This window comes from Pseudorasbora parva, chromosome 3, assembly GCF_024679245.1.
Source record: "Pseudorasbora parva isolate DD20220531a chromosome 3, ASM2467924v1, whole genome shotgun sequence".
Taxonomy (NCBI): Eukaryota; Metazoa; Chordata; class Actinopteri; order Cypriniformes; family Gobionidae; genus Pseudorasbora; species Pseudorasbora parva.
Genome location: NC_090174.1, coordinates 16,820,844 through 16,839,310, shown reverse-complemented (window position 1 = coordinate 16,839,310; position 18,467 = coordinate 16,820,844). Strand labels below are relative to the sequence as shown.

Genomic DNA, 18,467 nt, shown 5'->3' with positions numbered 1-18,467 from the left:
AATATCCACGTAGACAATGAAAAAGACGCATTGGGATTGGCATTTAGAGACATTCTAAACTCTATTGGAGTTAGACAACACGTATCGGGACCCACTCATCGCCTTAATCATACTTTAGATCTAATAATGTCACATGGAATAAATGTTGATACTGTTAAAATTCTGCAGCAGAGCGATGACATCTCAGATCATTACATAATATCGTGTATACTTAATTTACCTAAGGCTGCAAAGCCATCCCCTCGCTTCAAATATGGCAGGACGATAACCGCTGCGACTAAAGATTGCTTTGTACATAATCTTCCTCATCAGTTCCATCTCCTCAGCATTACAGATAGCCAAGAGGAACTTGATGCTGCAACAGAAACTATTGACTCTCTCTTTACTAGCACTTTAGATATAGTTGCTCCCCGGCGCTTAAAGAAGATTAAAGCAAATAATCCAACGCCGTGGTACAACGAGCACACTCTGGCCCTTAAAACAGCAGCCAGAAAAATGGAGCGCAGCTGGAAGAAAACAAAACTAGAGGTTTTTCGCAATTTGTGGAAAGAGAGCATGATTGCATACATAAAGGCCATAAAAACTGCTAGATCTGCTTATTTCTCAACTCTTTTAGAAGAAAACAAACACAACCCTAAGTATTTATTCGATACAGTGGCTAAATTATCAAAAAATAAAGCTTCAGCTTCTGATGTTTGTAAACAACACAGCAGTAATGACTTTATGAACTTCTTTACTAGTAAGATTGATAATATAAGGAATAAAATTATAACCATGCAGCCGTCTATTACAGTATCACTTCAGACAGAGCATTGTAGGGTCACTGAGGAAAAATTACACTCATTCACTACTATAGGAGGAGAAGAATTGGCTAAACTTGTAAAATCATCAAAATCAACAACATGTATGCTTGAACCTATACCGACTAGGCTATTAAAAGAGATACTTCCAGAGGTCATAGATCCTCTGCTTAATATCATTAATTCATCTTTGACATTAGGATATGTACCGAAAACTTTTAAGTTGGCTATAATTAAACCACTTATTAAAAAAACGCAACTTGATCCTAAAGAATTAGTCAATTACAGGCCAATCTCGAATCAACCGTTTCTATCAAAAATACTAGAAAAGGCCGTGTCTTCACAATTATGTTCTTTTTTAGAAAGAAATGGTATATGTGAGGATTTCCAGTCAGGATTTAGACTGTATCATAGTACCGAGACTGCTCTAATTAGAGTTACAAATGATTTACTCTTATCATCTGATCGTGGTTGTATCTCTCTATTAGTGTTACTCGATCTTAGCGCTGCATTTGATACTATCGATCACAATATTCTTCTGAATAGAATCGAAAATTATGTTGGCGTTAGTGGAACTGCTTTGGCATGGTTTAAATCGTACTTATCTGACCGTTATCAGTTTGTAGCAGTAAATGAAGAGATGTCACACCGATCACAAGTTCAGTATGGGGTACCGCAAGGCTCAGTGTTAGGACCGTTGCTTTTCACCCTGTATATGCTACCACTGGGAGATATCATTAGGAAACATGGCGTTAGTTTTCATTGTTATGCTGACGATACTCAGCTCTATATTTCCTCACGCCCTGACGAAACCTACCAATTCACAAGATTAACAGAATGCATAGCTGATATAAAAAATTGGATGAATAGTAATTTTCTGCAACTTAATTCAGATAAAACTGAATTTTTAATTATTGGACAGAAAAGCTCCACAAGTAGTAACCGAGAATACTGTCTAACACTTGATGAGTGCTCTGTCAAGCCCTCGTCGTCAGTGAGGAACCTGGGTGTGCTCTTTGATACCAATCTTTCATTTGAAAGCCACGTTTCTAGCATCTGTAAAACCGCATTCTATCATAAAAATATATCTAAATTATGGCACATGCTTTCAATGCAAAATGCTGAACAGTTAGTACATGCGATCATGAGCTCAAGGCTAGATTATTGTAATGCTCTACTGGGTGGTTGCCCTGCTCGCTTAATAAACAAACTCCAGCTAGTCCAAAATGCAGCAGCTCGAGTTCTTACTAGAACCAGGAAGTATGATCATATTAGTCCAGTTCTGTCAACACTGCACTGGCTCCCTATTAAACATCGCATACATTTTAAAATCTTGCTTATTACTTACAAAGCACTAAATAGTTTAGCTCCCCGGTACTTAAGCGAGCTCTTAACACATTATACTCCATCACGTCGATTGCGGTCTCAAAACTCTGGCCAGTTGATCATACCTAGAATATCTAAATCAACTGCAGGTGGTCGATCATTTTCCTATTTAGCTCCTAAATTGTGGAATAGTCTTCCTAGCATTGTTCGGGAAGCAGACACACTCTGTCAGTTTAAATCTAGACTAAAAACACATCTCTTTACTATGGCATACACATAGAACATTTTTAACTTTCATTATTCAATTCAATTGACTGATTGTTAGGCTGCATTAACTAGGTCAGCCGGAACCGGGAACACTTCCCATAACACCTGATGTACTCGTTACATCATAAAAAGAGTGACATCTACGCTAATGTTAGTCTCTCTGTTTATCCCTAGGTTTATCCCGGATCTGGGCCCTGTCCGGATCGGATGGTGGACCTGCCTGGACATGACCAACGCATCCTGGAGTGTCTGCTGAGCCGTGTCAAATGGTGTCTCCTCCGAATTTGCCTCACTTGCACGACATGCTCAAAACCCGTCTTCGGCGCAATAATTCCGATCTTTTATGTATTCATACTCTTGTGTAATCGACGCCCCATCCTAAATAAATCTGTCTCTTCCGTGATACCCTGAAAATTTTGAATAATCCGATCTAATATGATTTCCGAACTGTAAGGTTGCCAGAATAATAATCTTACACGTTGTGTTAATAGGCCAGAGGAGAACTGGCACCCCGACTGAGTCTGGTTTCTCCCAAGGTTTATTTTTCTCCATCACGCCCTGATGGAGTTTTGGTTCCTTGCCACTGTCACCTTTGGCTTGGCTTGCTCAGTTGGGGACACTAAAAATATGATTAAAGTTATTCAACTTATTATATAAATAAAATGTATGAATTAGGTCTTATTTAATTCTATAAACTATAATACTGATCTGCCAACATTGTCGCTATATGATAAATTAAAATAAGCTGATAACATCACTGTTTTCTCCAGTACGACTGTACAGCCAAATCTAATTTTGTCGCAATATTATCCTGTTTGACACTGTGAAGCTGCTTTGACACAATCGTGATTGTAAAAGCGCTATATAAATAAAGTTGATTGAAGTTGATTGAATTTGCCTGAAGCCACCGAGGTGGCGGTGCCACCGGCTTGGGCACGTCATCGCTGCTCGCAGCTTTAATTATTTCATGTTGTCCGAGTTTGGATGAGATTGAATGGATCGCTTTGAGGAGAATGTAAAAACTCAGAGCTTGTTTTTATGATTTATTAAGATTGAAACAAAATTATCGGACTTCCTGTTGGTCACAGCTAATGACTGTAAATTAGAAAGTTGTCCGGCTCGAAATGTACAATATATATACAGAGTTTGGTGAATGTACATAAAACTAACCCACACACTTTGGACAAAAGATGGCGCTACTGAGCCCCTCTACCACGCCCGTTTCTGAATCTTTGCTTGCATCTTCTGGACAGCATGTCAGATGTGTGCGTTGAGTTTCATGCAATTTCAAGCATGTGAAGAGTCTCAAAAACACCAAAAAAAGATTATTAGACTTTGACACGTTACCATGACAACAGTATATCAAAAAATCAGGAATCCATTCATATGTCTATATCTGCCATGTTTTGACATTATACCGATGAAATTTGAAGTAAATCGGGTGAAAATAAGATGGGGATTTAAAGCAATTTTGAAAGTGACACACTTCCTGCTGCCAGTTGGTGGCGCTATAACTGTGACTCACAAAAGTCATATCCATGTGATCGTCCTCTTACAACGAACACACAGCTGAAGTTTCATCAAAATGAATTAATTTATGCAAAAGTTATAACTCACTTCCTGTTTCCTTTTTCTCGCCATAAATTTGTCTCTTCACCACGGCCTAACCGTTTGAGATATCAAAAAGTTGCTCGCAATTTAGCATCCTCAGTGTCTTGACTTCATGATTACCGAGATTGGTGCTGATCGGGTCAATCGTCTAGGAGGAGTATCGCAAATTCCAGAGCATGCGTTTTCCGAACAACCCATAATAGCTCACTTCCTGTTGGGCTGACGCATAAGTTAGAGCACGAAAGTTGTTCGGCCCGATGAGCTCTATATGTGTACCGAGTTTCATATATGTGAATATAAAATTGTATTTTCAGTATGCATTATAAACAGCACTTGTCGTGTGGTGTATATTTTAGCTATATTTTGTTATTCGGGTGCTCTTGAATTTACATGGTATGATGTACACACAGAGTTTGAATACACCTTCTGGTGCTACTTGGACACGTCATCAGTGAAAAACCCGGGGTCATGGGGTGTTTCGGGTCTTAAATCTTCATACACCCTCACCCGGGCGACCCAACCGGGGGTGATCAGTCCCCGGCTTGTGTCCAAGTGGCATGTTGCTCCACGGATCCCCCCTGCGGATCCACAGCCACCGAGAAGCCCTCTCTGCGGCCTCTAAGATGTTCGTGGTGGCTTTTTTCAATTGCAGTCCTTTGACTCCAAGGAGTTTGAGGGTTCGCAGGAGTGAGTGGCCAGCGAAGCCTCGGCACCCGACCTCGACTGGCTCACAGTGAGTTTTCCAGCCGTTGTAACGGCACTCCGAGCTGAGCCCTGCGTACTTAGCCCTCTTGCGCTCGTGGGCCTCTTCAATACGGTCTTCCCAGGGGACAGTTAGTTCCAGGATAACCACTTGCTTGGTAGATTCAGATGTTAGCACCATGTCTGGGCGGAGAGAAGTGACTGTGATGTTGCCTGGGAACTTAAGCTGTCTTCCAAGGTCAACCTGAAGCTGCCAATCACGAGCAGTGGAGAGGAGCCCCCCCGTAGAGCTATGCCGATGGAATTGTTCTTTCTGCCCAGCTCTAATGAAGGTGATTGCTTGTTTGGGGGCTGCCTGGGTCTTACTGAGCTGGATAGCTGTGCAGATGGAGTCCGCCAAGGCCTTTAGCACCTGGTCGTGGCGCCAGCGATACCGCCCTTCCCCTAGCGCTCTTGAGCAGCTGCTCAAAATGTGCTCCAGTGTGCCCCTCTTCTGGCACAGCTTGCACTCGGGAGTGTCTACCAGGCCCCAGGTGTGCAGGTTGGCTGGGCTTGGGAGGACGTCGTAGACGGATTGGACAAGAAACTTGATCCGAAATGGCTCTGCTTTCCAGAGCTCTGCCCAGGTTATTCTGCGTGGATCTGCATGTTCCCACCTGGTCCACGCTCCTTGTTTGGACATACTGGCCATTTTGGTATAGCGTTCTTCCTCCACCTCTGCTCGTATCTCGTCCTGAATCAGTCTGCGCCTCTCTTTTCCACGAGCCAGATCGTAACGTGGCTTGGGAAAACAACCAAGACCTGCTCTTCCCATTGCCACGGAGCCCAGCAGCGTTTTGTGCCTTAGTCGTGCCTCGGCTTTAGTGACGGCTTCTTGCGCCTGCCACTTTCTCCCGGTCTTCACAAGGATTCCTGCTGCTGCTACTTTTGTGTCTTTTGAGTCCCTGTACATCAATACCTCTCTGGAGCGGGTGACTTTAAACTCCTCTGATAGTCCACTCAAAGGAAGATGCAACTTGGTGGAATGGCCGTAAAGGGCAATGCTGCTCAAGGACCGAGGGAGCCCCAGCCATTTTCTGAGGAACTGGCTGATAGACTTCTCTAGAACCTCGACTGTTGATATTGGTACCTCATAGACTAGCAGGGGCCAGAGTATTCTTGGCAAGACTCCGTGCTGGTAGATCCAGGTTTTGAATTTTCCAGGGAGTCCAGATCTGTCGATTGCTATGAGCCAAGTAGTCAGGTCGCACTTGGTTTGTTTTATGGCAGCTGAGTCCTTCAGTCCTTCAAAGAACTTCCCCAAGCTCTTGACTGGTTTTTCAGTCACTGATGGAATCATGGTCTCTCCCAGGGTAAAGCGGAAACGGTCGGACACTTTACCCTTCTTTAGGACCAGAGACCTGGACTTCGCAGGCTTGAAGCTCATCCTTGCCCAGGAGATGAGCCGTTCAAGCCCCTGGAGGAGCCATCTGCACCCTGGAACAGATGTTGTCATCACTGTCAAGTCGTCCATGAAGGCTCTTATGGGGGGCTGACGGGTCCCAGATTTTGACTTGGGACCTCTGCATTCCACCTCGGCCGACTTGACAATCATGTTCATGGCCAATGAGAAGAGAGATACCGAGATTGTGCAGCCAGTGATTATCCCCTTTTCAAGTTGATGCCAGGAGGATGTTACTTGGCCTGAAGAGACTCGTGCACTAAAGTTGTTGTAATAGTCCATGATGAGGATGCGGATCTTGACAGGAACATGGTGTTTTACCAGTGCGGTTTCAACGAGCTTGTGTGGAATAGACCCGTAGGCATTGGCCAGGTCAAGCCAGAGAGTTGCCAGATCTCCTTTGCTCTCCTTAGCCTCCCGGATCAGCTGTGTCACCACCCCTGTATGCTCCAGACATCCAGGTACTCCTGGAACTCCTCCCTTCTGGACTGAGGTGTCAATGTAGGAGTTCTTCAGGAGGAAGTCTGTCAAACGTTGGGACACGATTTTGAAAAAAATCTTGCTCTCAACACTGAGCAGCGAGATGATGCGAAACTGATCGATGTTGCAAGAGCCCTCCTCCTTCGGGATCCAGACTCCCTCAGCATACCTCCAGTGCGCAGCGACTTTCCCTCTCCGCCAGATCACCTTCAGGATCTTCCAGAGACGTCTGAGGAGCTGCGGGCACTGCTTGTAGACCTTATAGGGGATCCCGCTGGGACCGGGAGCAGAGCTGGACCTTGCCGCTCTAACGGCTTCTTTCACCTCTTTCAGCGTGGGTTCAGCACTGTCAAATTGGATCCCTGGTTCAGGTGGCGCCACCAAATCCCTGCAAGGTTCAAGGTCATGGTCCCTCAAGGTGTCACTAAAAGTGGTGTGGAGATGGTTGTCAATCTCCTCTACCGGGAGAGTGAGGTGGCCACTTCGCTTCTGACCCAGTAGTTCCTTGATAAAGCTGAAGGGATTGCCAATGAACGCACTACGTTTCCGAGCCCTTTCCTTGCCCTTCCTTCGGTGCCGTTCCGCTCTCCTCAGTGAGATGAGTCTCTTCCTTATGATGTTTGTGAGTTCTGACAAGGCAGTCCTTTCCTCTTCCTTGGCCATCTTGAACTGACGTCTCAGGGATTTTAGTTCTTGTCTCAGCTGACTGATCATGGCTTCTCGCCTGTTGAGCTTCGCTGGATTCCTATCTCCTCTTTTTTCCTGGACACCAAACCGCTCTACCCCCATGTTCATTATGATGGTACACATGGTCTGGAGTTTCTGGTCGACACTGCCCTTTGAGATGGATTCCAGACACTTGTCTACATCCTCGTCCAACTTAAGCCACTCCTTATTATTTGCGGCAGGCCACTTCACCCTGCGATGTTCCGATTTCCTGCTTGGTGGGGGGATTTGTGTAGCTTGGAGGTTCCAGGTACTGTGGGGAGATTCCGGACCCGGATCCTCCTCCGTCTCACCAGGTTCAGCCGCCGGCGCGACAGTAACTGCTGCCCCAGCTGCCGTACCTGAGCGTAGCTTCACTTGATCCCTCCTGAGACAGGCCATCTTTGCCTGGTGGATCTTCAGGCCCTTCAGGTTTTTGCAGACCTTGCCGCAAATACAGACTGCGCTCGTATTCCGTTGTCCATTTGCTTGGGTCATTACCGGTAATTCCGTCCGATTGGGATGCTCATTCTCCCCCCCTCTCGGGTATCCCTGGGGGTATATTTCTGTGGGGTTCTTCGTAGCTTGTTGTGGGTGCTCCCTCTCAGGAGCTGCAGGTCGGGGGGCTAGCCCTCCCTGCCCCGGTTGCCGTCTTTCCGAGCTGTCTGCTGTCTCTCCAGCCGTCACCACTCTATTCGTGGATGTCATCCAGACTTTCCTGGAGGTCACTGGCTGTGCCAGATAGGATAGAGTTTGAATACACCTTCTGGTGCTACTTGGACACGTCATCAGTGAAAAACCCGGGGTCATGGGGTGTTTCGGGTCTTAAATCTTCATACACCCTCACCCGGGCGACCCAACCGGGGGTGATCAGTCCCCGGCTTGTGTCCAAGTGGCATGTTGCTCCACGGATCCCCCCTGCGGATCCACAGCCACCGAGAAGCCCTCTCTGCGGCCTCTAAGATGTTCGTGGTGGCTTTTTTCAATTGCAGTCCTTTGACTCCAAGGAGTTTGAGGGTTCGCAGGAGTGAGTGGCCAGCGAAGCCTCGGCACCCGACCTCGACTGGCTCACAGTGAGTTTTCCAGCCGTTGTAACGGCACTCCGAGCTGAGCCCTGCGTACTTAGCCCTCTTGCGCTCGTGGGCCTCTTCAATACGGTCTTCCCAGGGGACAGTTAGTTCCAGGATAACCACTTGCTTGGTAGATTCAGATGTTAGCACCATGTCTGGGCGGAGAGAAGTGACTGTGATGTTGCCTGGGAACTTAAGCTGTCTTCCAAGGTCAACCTGAAGCTGCCAATCACGAGCAGTGGAGAGGAGCCCCCCCGTAGAGCTATGCCGATGGAATTGTTCTTTCTGCCCAGCTCTAATGAAGGTGATTGCTTGTTTGGGGGCTGCCTGGGTCTTACTGAGCTGGATAGCTGTGCAGATGGAGTCCGCCAAGGCCTTTAGCACCTGGTCGTGGCGCCAGCGATACCGCCCTTCCCCTAGCGCTCTTGAGCAGCTGCTCAAAATGTGCTCCAGTGTGCCCCTCTTCTGGCACAGCTTGCACTCGGGAGTGTCTACCAGGCCCCAGGTGTGCAGGTTGGCTGGGCTTGGGAGGACGTCGTAGACGGATTGGACAAGAAACTTGATCCGAAATGGCTCTGCTTTCCAGAGCTCTGCCCAGGTTATTCTGCGTGGATCTGCATGTTCCCACCTGGTCCACGCTCCTTGTTTGGACATACTGGTCATTTTGGTATAGCGTTCTTCCTCCACCTCTGCTCGTATCTCGTCCTGAATCAGTCTGCGCCTCTCTTTTCCACGAGCCAGATCGTAACGTGGCTTGGGAAAACAACCAAGACCTGCTCTTCCCATTGCCACGGAGCCCAGCAGCGTTTTGTGCCTTAGTCGTGCCTCAGCTTTAGTGACGGCTTCTTGCGCCTGCCACTTTCTCCCGGTCTTCACAAGGATTCCTGCTGCTGCTACTTTTGTGTCTTTTGAGTCCCTGTACATCAATACCTCTCTGGAGCGGGTGACTTTAAACTCCTCTGATAGTCCACTCAAAGGAAGATGCAACTTGGTGGAATGGCCGTAAAGGGCAATGCTGCTCAAGGACCGAGGGAGCCCCAGCCATTTTCTGAGGAACTGGCTGATAGACTTCTCTAGAACCTCGACTGTTGATATTGGTACCTCATAGACTAGCAGGGGCCAGAGTATTCTTGGCAAGACTCCGTGCTGGTAGATCCAGGTTTTGAATTTTCCAGGGAGTCCAGATCTGTCGATTGCTATGAGCCAAGTAGTCAGGTCGCACTTGGTTTGTTTTATGGCAGCTGAGTCCTTCAGGGAGCTATCAAAGAACTTCCCCAAGCTCTTGGCTGGTTTTTCAGTCACTGAAGGAATCATGGTCTCTCCCAGGGTAAAGCGGAAACGGTCGGACACTTTACCCTTCTTTAGGACCAGAGACCTGGACTTCGCAGGCTTGAAGCTCATCCTTGCCCAGGAGATGAGCCGTTCAAGCCCCTGGAGGAGCCATCTGCACCCTGGAACAGATGTTGTCATCACTGTCAAGTCGTCCATGAAGGCTCTTATGGGGGGCTGACGGGTCCCAGATTTTGACTTGGGACCTCTGCATTCCACCTCGGCCGACTTGACAATCATGTTCATGGCCAATGAGAAGAGAGATACCGAGATTGTGCAGCCAGTGATTATCCCCTTTTCAAGTTGATGCCAGGAGGATGTTACTTGGCCTGAAGAGACTCGTGCACTAAAGTTGTTGTAATAGTCCATGATGAGGATGCGGATCTTGACAGGAACATGGTGTTTTACCAGTGCGGTTTCAACGAGCTTGTGTGGAATAGACCCGTAGGCATTGGCCAGGTCAAGCCAGAGAGTTGCCAGATCTCCTTTGCTCTCCTTAGCCTCCCGGATCAGCTGTGTCACCACCCCTGTATGCTCCAGACATCCAGGTACTCCTGGAACTCCACATAATTTTGTTTTTATTTTGTCTACGGGTTTTACCAAAGCATGGACTTTTGTTTAACAGCCTTGGAATTTAATGAATGTGTAGCTTTCAGTGCAATAATCAGATCTCATTCCGTTGTAATTGTTTTAAGTGTAAACATCATAATGCTTCATGTGATCGATCCCATATCATAGATTAATGTAAAAGTTGCACTAAGCGAAATGTCAATTTGATCTAACGTTCTCAAACAGAAAGACTATATTACTTAAATTCTTTATTTAACAATTTTTTATTTATTCCTATAAACACTGAATGTTGACAGCTCTTAAAAAGAGTCTTCACCTAAAAACACAAAATGTGAACAGTGTCATCTGCTTTCTGAACAAGATGACTAAAACTTTTCTAAATTGACTAATAAAAAACATAAATTACAAAACCACATTTACAAACTTTTACAATTACTCACGAATGGATTTTGTGTATTGATTATAATTGGTACTTCACAATATGTAATGTGCCTCTTTTCTTAGTTATTTGGTCTTTTTTACATGGATGTTAAAGATACACATAATTCCTGTATAAAGTCATGTTTGAAAATTTGAGTGTGGAACTTTTCATCACAAAGGTGTGACATAGCCCCCGACAAAATATTTAGCCGTCTACAAATATGCACAAAGATTTTAGCACAACTCCTGGGTAATTATATGTTCAATAAGTTACGACAACATATGTTTTTACATTGGTTTAACTCATCAAAATAAGTTAAGAAATGTTAAACTTTTTTAATAAGTTATACAAGATGTAACTCATTTTTTAAAGTCAGTTTAACATAATCTAAGTTGAAATAACTTAAACATACAAGTCGATTGTACTGCAAAAGTTCAAAAATTAGCTTCTTTTTTTACAGTGTGGCTAACTGGGAGAAAACTGTGAGTGTAAGCAAAATATCCTATGTTTTGTCTTGTTTTAGTAAAATAACAGTACTTGGTCAAGCAAAAGTTGCAATAATGTTTTTATAGTGTTTTCTTAATATGTCATGGTTCGCAATGCCAACCAAAGTTCACAATGTCAGTTCACGATGCCAAACCCTTGCAGATGTACCAGAGCTGTGATGCGAAACATCGCAAACCATGTTTTACAGCCTTTGACGCTTTACCGATTCTACAGCCCCCGAACAGACATCCTTTCTCGTTATCCAAAACAGCATGATACAAAGTATTTACATTCTGTAAGATGTTGTAAAAGTTTAGACGTTCAACTGTGTGTGTGTGTGTGTATGTGTGTGTGTGTGTGTGTGTGTGTGTGTGTGTGTGTGTGCTTGTTTTTGTGACATATCAGGACAAAAATGTGTATAATAACATGTGTATGACACAGGTATTACAGAAAATGGTGACATATCAGGACATTACCCCATGTCCCCACTTTTCAAAATGCTTATAAATCATACAGGAGGAGTTTTTTTGAAAAAGTAAAAATGCAGAATGTTTCCTGTGATGGGTAGGTTTAGGGATAGGGGCAGTGTAAGGGGATAGAAAATACGGTTTGTACAGTATAAAACCCATTACGCCTATGGAATGTCCCCACAATTCACAAAAACGTGTGTGTGTGTGTGTTGTGCTAGGGGTTAGATGCTTGAAAGATCCAAAAATGAAATTTTAAATTAATTAAAATGACTTTTTAAAGCAATATTTGGTATTAATTCTTTTACCACAGTTTAAATCTACACCCTGGCGTGTGTCTTTGCGTGGGCCTACATTTCTTTTGGCTGGGGAGGGGGGAATGCAGCTACCAGATCTATCCTTGTTTCAAACGTGTGTCGTTTGCGAGTGATGTCATCTCAAACAGAACAGATTAAAGTATTTGATGTTAAATGTTAAAAACTGCTCGTTGGACAAATTTAAACTACTGCTGGGTGATATCTCTAATGCTTATGCACTCTAACAGTAACTTACAGTAATTTGGGGATGCAATGACTACAGCGCATGTGGAAGGTGAGCAATAGAAGGGAACTTTTCTCTTTTCTGTTTATATTTGTGACCTGAGTTGAATGTTTACCTTTTCTTACTGACGAGTGTGACGGTACATAAGTAATTTTAATAAAAGTGGGAAAAACACTGCAGATATTCTCTCGTTCACCTTTTCTCTCTGGGCAATGGAACATTTCAACTTTGCATTACATCTTGTTTGAAATTTTAATTTGAAATTCTTCTGAAGTTGTTTACTTCATGTGAAACCATTGTCCCCCATCAACCTTGACTTTTTTGTTGTTGTTTTTATCAATTTTATTGTTGTTTAGTGTTTTAATGGGAAATCACTCTTCAAATGTAGGCCTATGTGAAAAGATTTTTAATAAAAACAACCCCTGAGTGAAGTGTTTAACCTCAAAAGTTTCACATTTAAAAAAAAAAAATCATATCGGTTTTACTGCTTCAGAATACATTTTATTTTTCTGATAACATTTTACAATGCTTGAATACTGCGTTTTAGTTTTAAAGATCTGAATCACTTTAAAGTATTAAAGTTTACCTATATGTGAAAAACTTTTCAAACTTTATCGCATTGTTTACCACCCTGTTTCACGTTTTTAAAGTTTAAAAGCACATCCTTTTTTTAACAGTTGAAATTTGTTTTAAATTTAATGTTTTACCTCAATGCTCAAACAATGGAGCATAACTTAATCCATTGGAAGAAGTGGATGATCGTATCAAAGACTGGACAATCAATTCGCGGATCAACTAAAAATGGTTAAAAATCTTTGTTAAAGCTAATAACTATTTTTTACAAATGTTCTTTAATTTAATTATTTTCCCAAAATTAAAATCTCTCTCTCTCTCTGTGTGTGTGTGTGTGTGTGTGTGTGTGTGTGTGTGTGTGTGTGTGTGTGTGTGTGTGTGTGTGTGTGTGTGTGTGTGTGTGTGAGAGAGAGAGAGAGAGAGAGACTACAACTACAATCAGAGTTGAAAGAGTTAAGAGCGAATAACTAAAGATAAGCTATGATGAACTAAACAAAAAACTAAAAAACAACTATTATTTTAAAAATTATTGTTTTTAATTATTTTACCATTATTTAAATCTTCACCTCTGTATAGACTGGGTGTTTTCTTCTGTATTGAGGGGGAGTGTAAGGCGGGCGGAGACTGGGGGGGTTTTTACACACCCTCAGGCAGTTCATTCCACTTCTGTCATTGGGGAGAGAGGATGCGTTTTTTGCTTTAGCCTGTATAAGAAACCATTGTTTTGTCTAAACTAAATAAACATTTAGCAGGAAATTGTAATCTGAAAAACTTAATATTATTTGTTTTGCTTTTATTGTTTTATTCATTTTGAATCGCTGTGTGTGGGTGTGTGCACGTGTTGAAACAATTAGTTTTGAAAGAGCCAAGAACAAATAAATTAACTACATTGCACTAAACAACACATGCTAAAAACAAAAATAAGTATTATTAACCATTATTGAACTCCAAACTGATACATTCTTCTGCTCTGAGGGGAGTGTTAGTGGGCAGAGACTGGGGATGATTTTACACGCACCCCCGGATCTCACTTATGATTTAGCCATCAGGGAGAGAATATGCGTTTGCACTGAACTCTGTAAGAAAACATTGTTTTGTCTAAACTAAATAAAAATGTAAAATTAAAATGTAATGTGAAAATAACTTAATATTATTTTCTTTTAATGAAAAGTGTGTGTGTGTGTGTGTGTGTGTGTGTGTGTGTGTGTGTGTGTGTGTGTGTGTGTGTGTGTGTGTGTCTGTGAGACTTGAGACAATTAGAGTTGAAAGAATTAAGAGCGAATAACTAAAGATAAAACAAAATTGTAACTAAAAACGACCATTATTTTAAGTGTTATTTGTTTTTAATTATTTTACCATTATTTAAATCTTCACCTCTGTATAGACTGGGTGTTTTCTTCTGCTCTGAGGGGAGTGTTAAGGGGCGGAGACTGGGGGGGATTTTGCATGTACCCCCGGCTCTCACTGACGATTTAGCAATTGGAGGGAGAGTATGCTTTTGCACTGAACTCCATAGGAAAACATTGTTTTGTCTAACTAAATAAAAATGTAATGTTAAAATGTAATGTGAAAATTACTTAATATTATTTTGCTTTTATTGTAATCACTGCTGTATGTGTGTGTGTGTGTGTGTGTGTGTGTGTGTGTGTGTGTGTGTGTGTTGAAAAAATTAGTCTTGAGAGAGCCAAGAACAAATAAATAAACTAAATTGAACTAAACAACACATGTTAAAACAAAAATTAGTATTATTAACTTTTATTTACAATTATTAAACTGATGCATTCTCCAGCATTGAGGGGGAGTGTTAGGGGCGGAGACTGGGTGGGGAACTTTACGCACCCTCAAACTGTTCATTCTGCTTCTGTCATCGGAGAGAGAGGATGCTTTTGCACTGAACTCTGTAAGAAAACATTGTTTTTGTCTAAACTAAATAAAAATGTAACATTACAATTCAATGTGAAACAACTTAATATCATTTGTTTAGCTTTTATTTTTTATTTTACTTTTAGTCGTTGTACCAGATCAATAGGAGTGTTAGGGGCGGAGACTGCGGGTGTGTCTTTACACACGCTCCCACAGCTCATTCCGCTTCTGTCATCGGAGAGAGAGGACGCTTTTACACCGAGCTCCATAAGAAAACATTGTTTTTTTCTAAAGAAAACTTGTGTAAGTGAAATAACATTATTCGTACTTTCTTTGATATGTTTAATACATATACTTTTTTGAACCTACTCTATAAATTTATATTTCTGAAAAAAACTTTTTAAAATGATTGAACATTGACTTTTTAACAAAAAGCTGTATGTATGTCAAAGAGAAAAACAACTTTAACTTGTCTTTATCTTTAAACATACCATACCCTTGTATTTAACAGAGACGTTTTTAATGTTTTAAAACATCTAAAAAAGCTCAAATGTATGTGAAATACAATCTTTGTTTAATAAAAACTGATTTCCATGATCTTATACTTGTCACTGCTATTCCTATGACTGAAAAATATTATGGAATTTTTATTACCCCATCAATCAATCAAATTTGACACATGGTGCACTCTATTCTCTCTGCCATCATTGCCAGGCGACTTGTTACATTTAAGATGTTTTATAGCCTCAGCTACCTCTTCTAATAGTATATCCTGATCACAAAAATCTCTTTCTATATCACTAATTGAATTTACACTTTCTAAAGAATCTAAGAAGCAAGTGGCAGTATCAGCACAATAGTTGGACTTATAAAGATTAGCAAAAAAGTTATGACAGAATTGAGAAATAATTTGATAATCATCAGTAACATGGCCATTAACACTCAGATCGTGAATTGTGTTACGTTTACCACGCTGTTTTTCAAGATTGAAAAAATAAGAGGAATTTTGTTCACCTTTTTCCAACCACTTAACTTCAGACCTGACAAAGGCCCCTTCTGCTTTACGTTCATAGATCTCATCTAAATTATATTGAAGCCCAGTCAATCACAGTCTGTCCTCTGGTGAGAGCCTGTCAGGAGACACCATAGAAAGAGAGGTGATTTCAGACACAACTTGCTCCTCTAACATTCTGTTACGTCTAGAAAGCAAAGCACCATAGGACCTTAGATATTTACCAGCTTCAATTTTAAGAGTTCCCAGTATCCTTCCTTTTGTGCCAAATTCCAATGTAAAGAAATAATTTTTTTAAGTTCCGATTTAACTAAATCATGCCTTAAGTGAGAAGTGTTCATTTTCCAAAAGGAAGAATAACGTGGTGCTACAAAAGAGGAAAATCTAATATTTATGAAAACTGCCTTGTGGTCTGTTAGGGGAGTAACAAGAATATTTGCTATAACATTCTCTTTTGGAATGCTACCAGTAATCAACCAAAAATCGATACGAGACTGCCTCGTGCCATTTTTATTGCTCCAGGTGTAAGTATTCTGACTAGGGTGCAATTCCCTCCAAACATCAACCAAATTGTATTTTTGCATAAAAGTCTTCAGAGTGTTACTGGATGATCCCGACTGCTTAGGAGGCCATCTATCGACCAAGCCATTTAAAGTAATATTAAAATCACCACCCACCAGTAAGAAAGCCTGTGGATACTTCTGATACCAGATTGAGATTCGAGTTTCTAAAGACTCAAAAAGTTTGTCATTCTCTGAATAAAGATTGTATCCATAAATATTAACCAATATAAAAAAACAAATTGTTCAAAGAAATAAGTAAACATAAAAAATGACCTAAGGGGTCAGAAAATGCCTCCAAAATATTTCCAGAAAAAGTGTTCTTTAACGTTGTTACCCCCGCAGATCTCTCAGAGCCATGAGCAAACCACAGATCATTATTCCACTGTGATCTCCAGAATTTTGTGTCATCTGCAACAGAATGTGTCTCTTGAAAAAAAACAAAATCAGTTTTAATTTTTTTTTGCGTATAAAAATAAAGCTTTTCTTTTAAAAGTGTCTCTCAACCCCCTAGTATTAAGAGAAACGAATGATAAGGACATACAAAAAGAACAAAACGAATCGTATAGAAGAAAAAAATTATCGTCCAATATATAAGCAAGAACAAAGTATTACTGCTGTTCGAGCAGCATCACTTGCAACAATAACAAAATGAGCCTTTGAGAAGTTCGCAACTTATGCTGCAGTCAGCAGCTTCAAATAAAACTTAAAGCATCACTGAAGTCTAGTCTGGGAGAAAAAAGAAAAGAATGGAGAACGAGCAGCTGTCCGGAGAAAATATGATATTGAACACAAACGGGTTCAGATCTTAATTTCTCCTTCTCCTTGAATAAACGCACGAGCTCCCGCGAAGAAGGCCGTTTTACCAGCATCCCGTGCCTGTTTTACCAATGGCCACAGCTTTGAGCGCCTCTCGCGATCGCCTTTGGAGAAGTCTTCCTTGAAAAAAAGTCCATTAGCTTGGAGAAAGGCAGAAGTTTTTGCCCGCTTCCAGATCTCATTTCTTATCATTCGCAATGTAAACTGGAGGATAATGGGCCGTGGACGGGAATCAGCTGCGCTCTTCTTGCCCAGTCGATGTGCAATGTCAATCGTTTCTGAGAGCCTTCCTGGATCTTCAGGTAAAACAGCTTTGCAGATTTTGATGGCCTGCAGACGCACATTTTCATCCTTATCCTCAGAAACACCATATAACCTTAGATTCCACCGTCTGGAGTAAGATTCCATTTCATCCATTCGCTGTTCAAGCATTATGACTGTCTTTTCCAAGGCAAACACGCGATCTTCCATCTTGCACATCTTATTCTCCATCTCTTTGATTTCAGCAAACGCAGTGTCCACTTTCTTACTTAGCTCATCGATTCTCTCAGTATTGCCACTCACCAACTTTTCAATGCAATCGGATCTTTCGTTGATAAGTTGGGACAGTGTGCCGATAACATCAGCATTAGAAGAGATTTTAACGGACTTCATTGTTTTCTTCTTCGCTGCAGGTGATTCGTTCGGGGTCACAGGTAATTTCGGAAATTCCTTCTCATCCAGAACCATCTCTTCTAGGACATTAACTTCAGTACAGATTTGACTGTAAACATGATCACTGCTGTGTTGCATGTTGTCGCTAGCACCGTCTATTTTAGAAGAAGAATTCTGATTTCGGTTTCTTTTTTTCCCACCCATCCAAAGACCTTAAAGGTCACTTAAAAGAGTAAGCTAACAAAACAGCATTATAAATAAAAAGAACGTAGTCTTAGAACCAAGTTAGGCTAACATATTTCACTTTTGTGATGACGAGCTCGACAAAAAGCGTCACTTCAGGTGGCCATCTTGGTCCCTCCTCCGAGCGCAGTTGCTCTCCACCGACTGCGCTGACCAAAAGCACGATGGGAAACGCCTCGCTGATGACACAGCTTAATGCTTATTGGTTTAAACAACCGTGATGTAAGGTTGTTTTTTTTAAATATTTGATTTTAAAACTCTGATATCAAGTTTTTATGTGTATAAATTATGTGTGAATATTCTCAAACTCTCGGACAGTGCGATCTTTCTATGGGTTATGTGATTGTTGTCATATTAATAAAATATATAAAAACGTGTGTAATTAAAGTAAAAATGCTTGATAAACAGGCCTTTCGAAAGGAAAAAAATAACAAAAATGTTGGGTGTCTTGTTCATAATATTTACTTTCATATAAAAGCAACAGAACTTAAATTACATCCAGTTTATCAGCAACAGAGCGCACAAGTT

At 41.8% G+C, this 18,467-nt stretch overlaps 1 protein-coding gene and 1 pseudogene across 1 annotated transcript; both read right to left on the bottom strand.

Moving 5' to 3' along the window:
* Positions 1-4,534: 4,534 nt before the first annotated feature.
* LOC137071802 (uncharacterized) lies at positions 4,535-7,749 on the bottom strand (annotated as a pseudogene).
* Positions 7,750-8,118: 369 nt separating this feature from the next.
* Positions 8,119-17,834, bottom strand: LOC137072159 (uncharacterized). The gene is made up of 2 exons (XM_067440376.1): positions 17,090-17,834; positions 8,119-10,318 (listed from the first exon to the last, which is right to left on the bottom strand). The coding sequence occupies exons 1-2, from the start codon at positions 17,832-17,834 to the stop codon at positions 8,166-8,168; spliced, it is 2,898 nt and encodes a 965-aa protein (XP_067296477.1). The 3' UTR covers positions 8,119-8,165.
* Positions 17,835-18,467: the final 633 nt, after the last annotated feature.

Coding starts and splice junctions, on each gene's coding strand:
- LOC137072159 (XM_067440376.1), bottom strand. CDS start 17,834: ATGCAACACAGCAGTGATCATGTTTACAGTCAAATCTGTACTGAAGTT. Junction 10,319..17,089: donor AAAACAGGCACGGGATGCTG/GTAAAACGGCCT, acceptor TAAAACCCGTAG/ACAAAATAAAAACAAAATTA.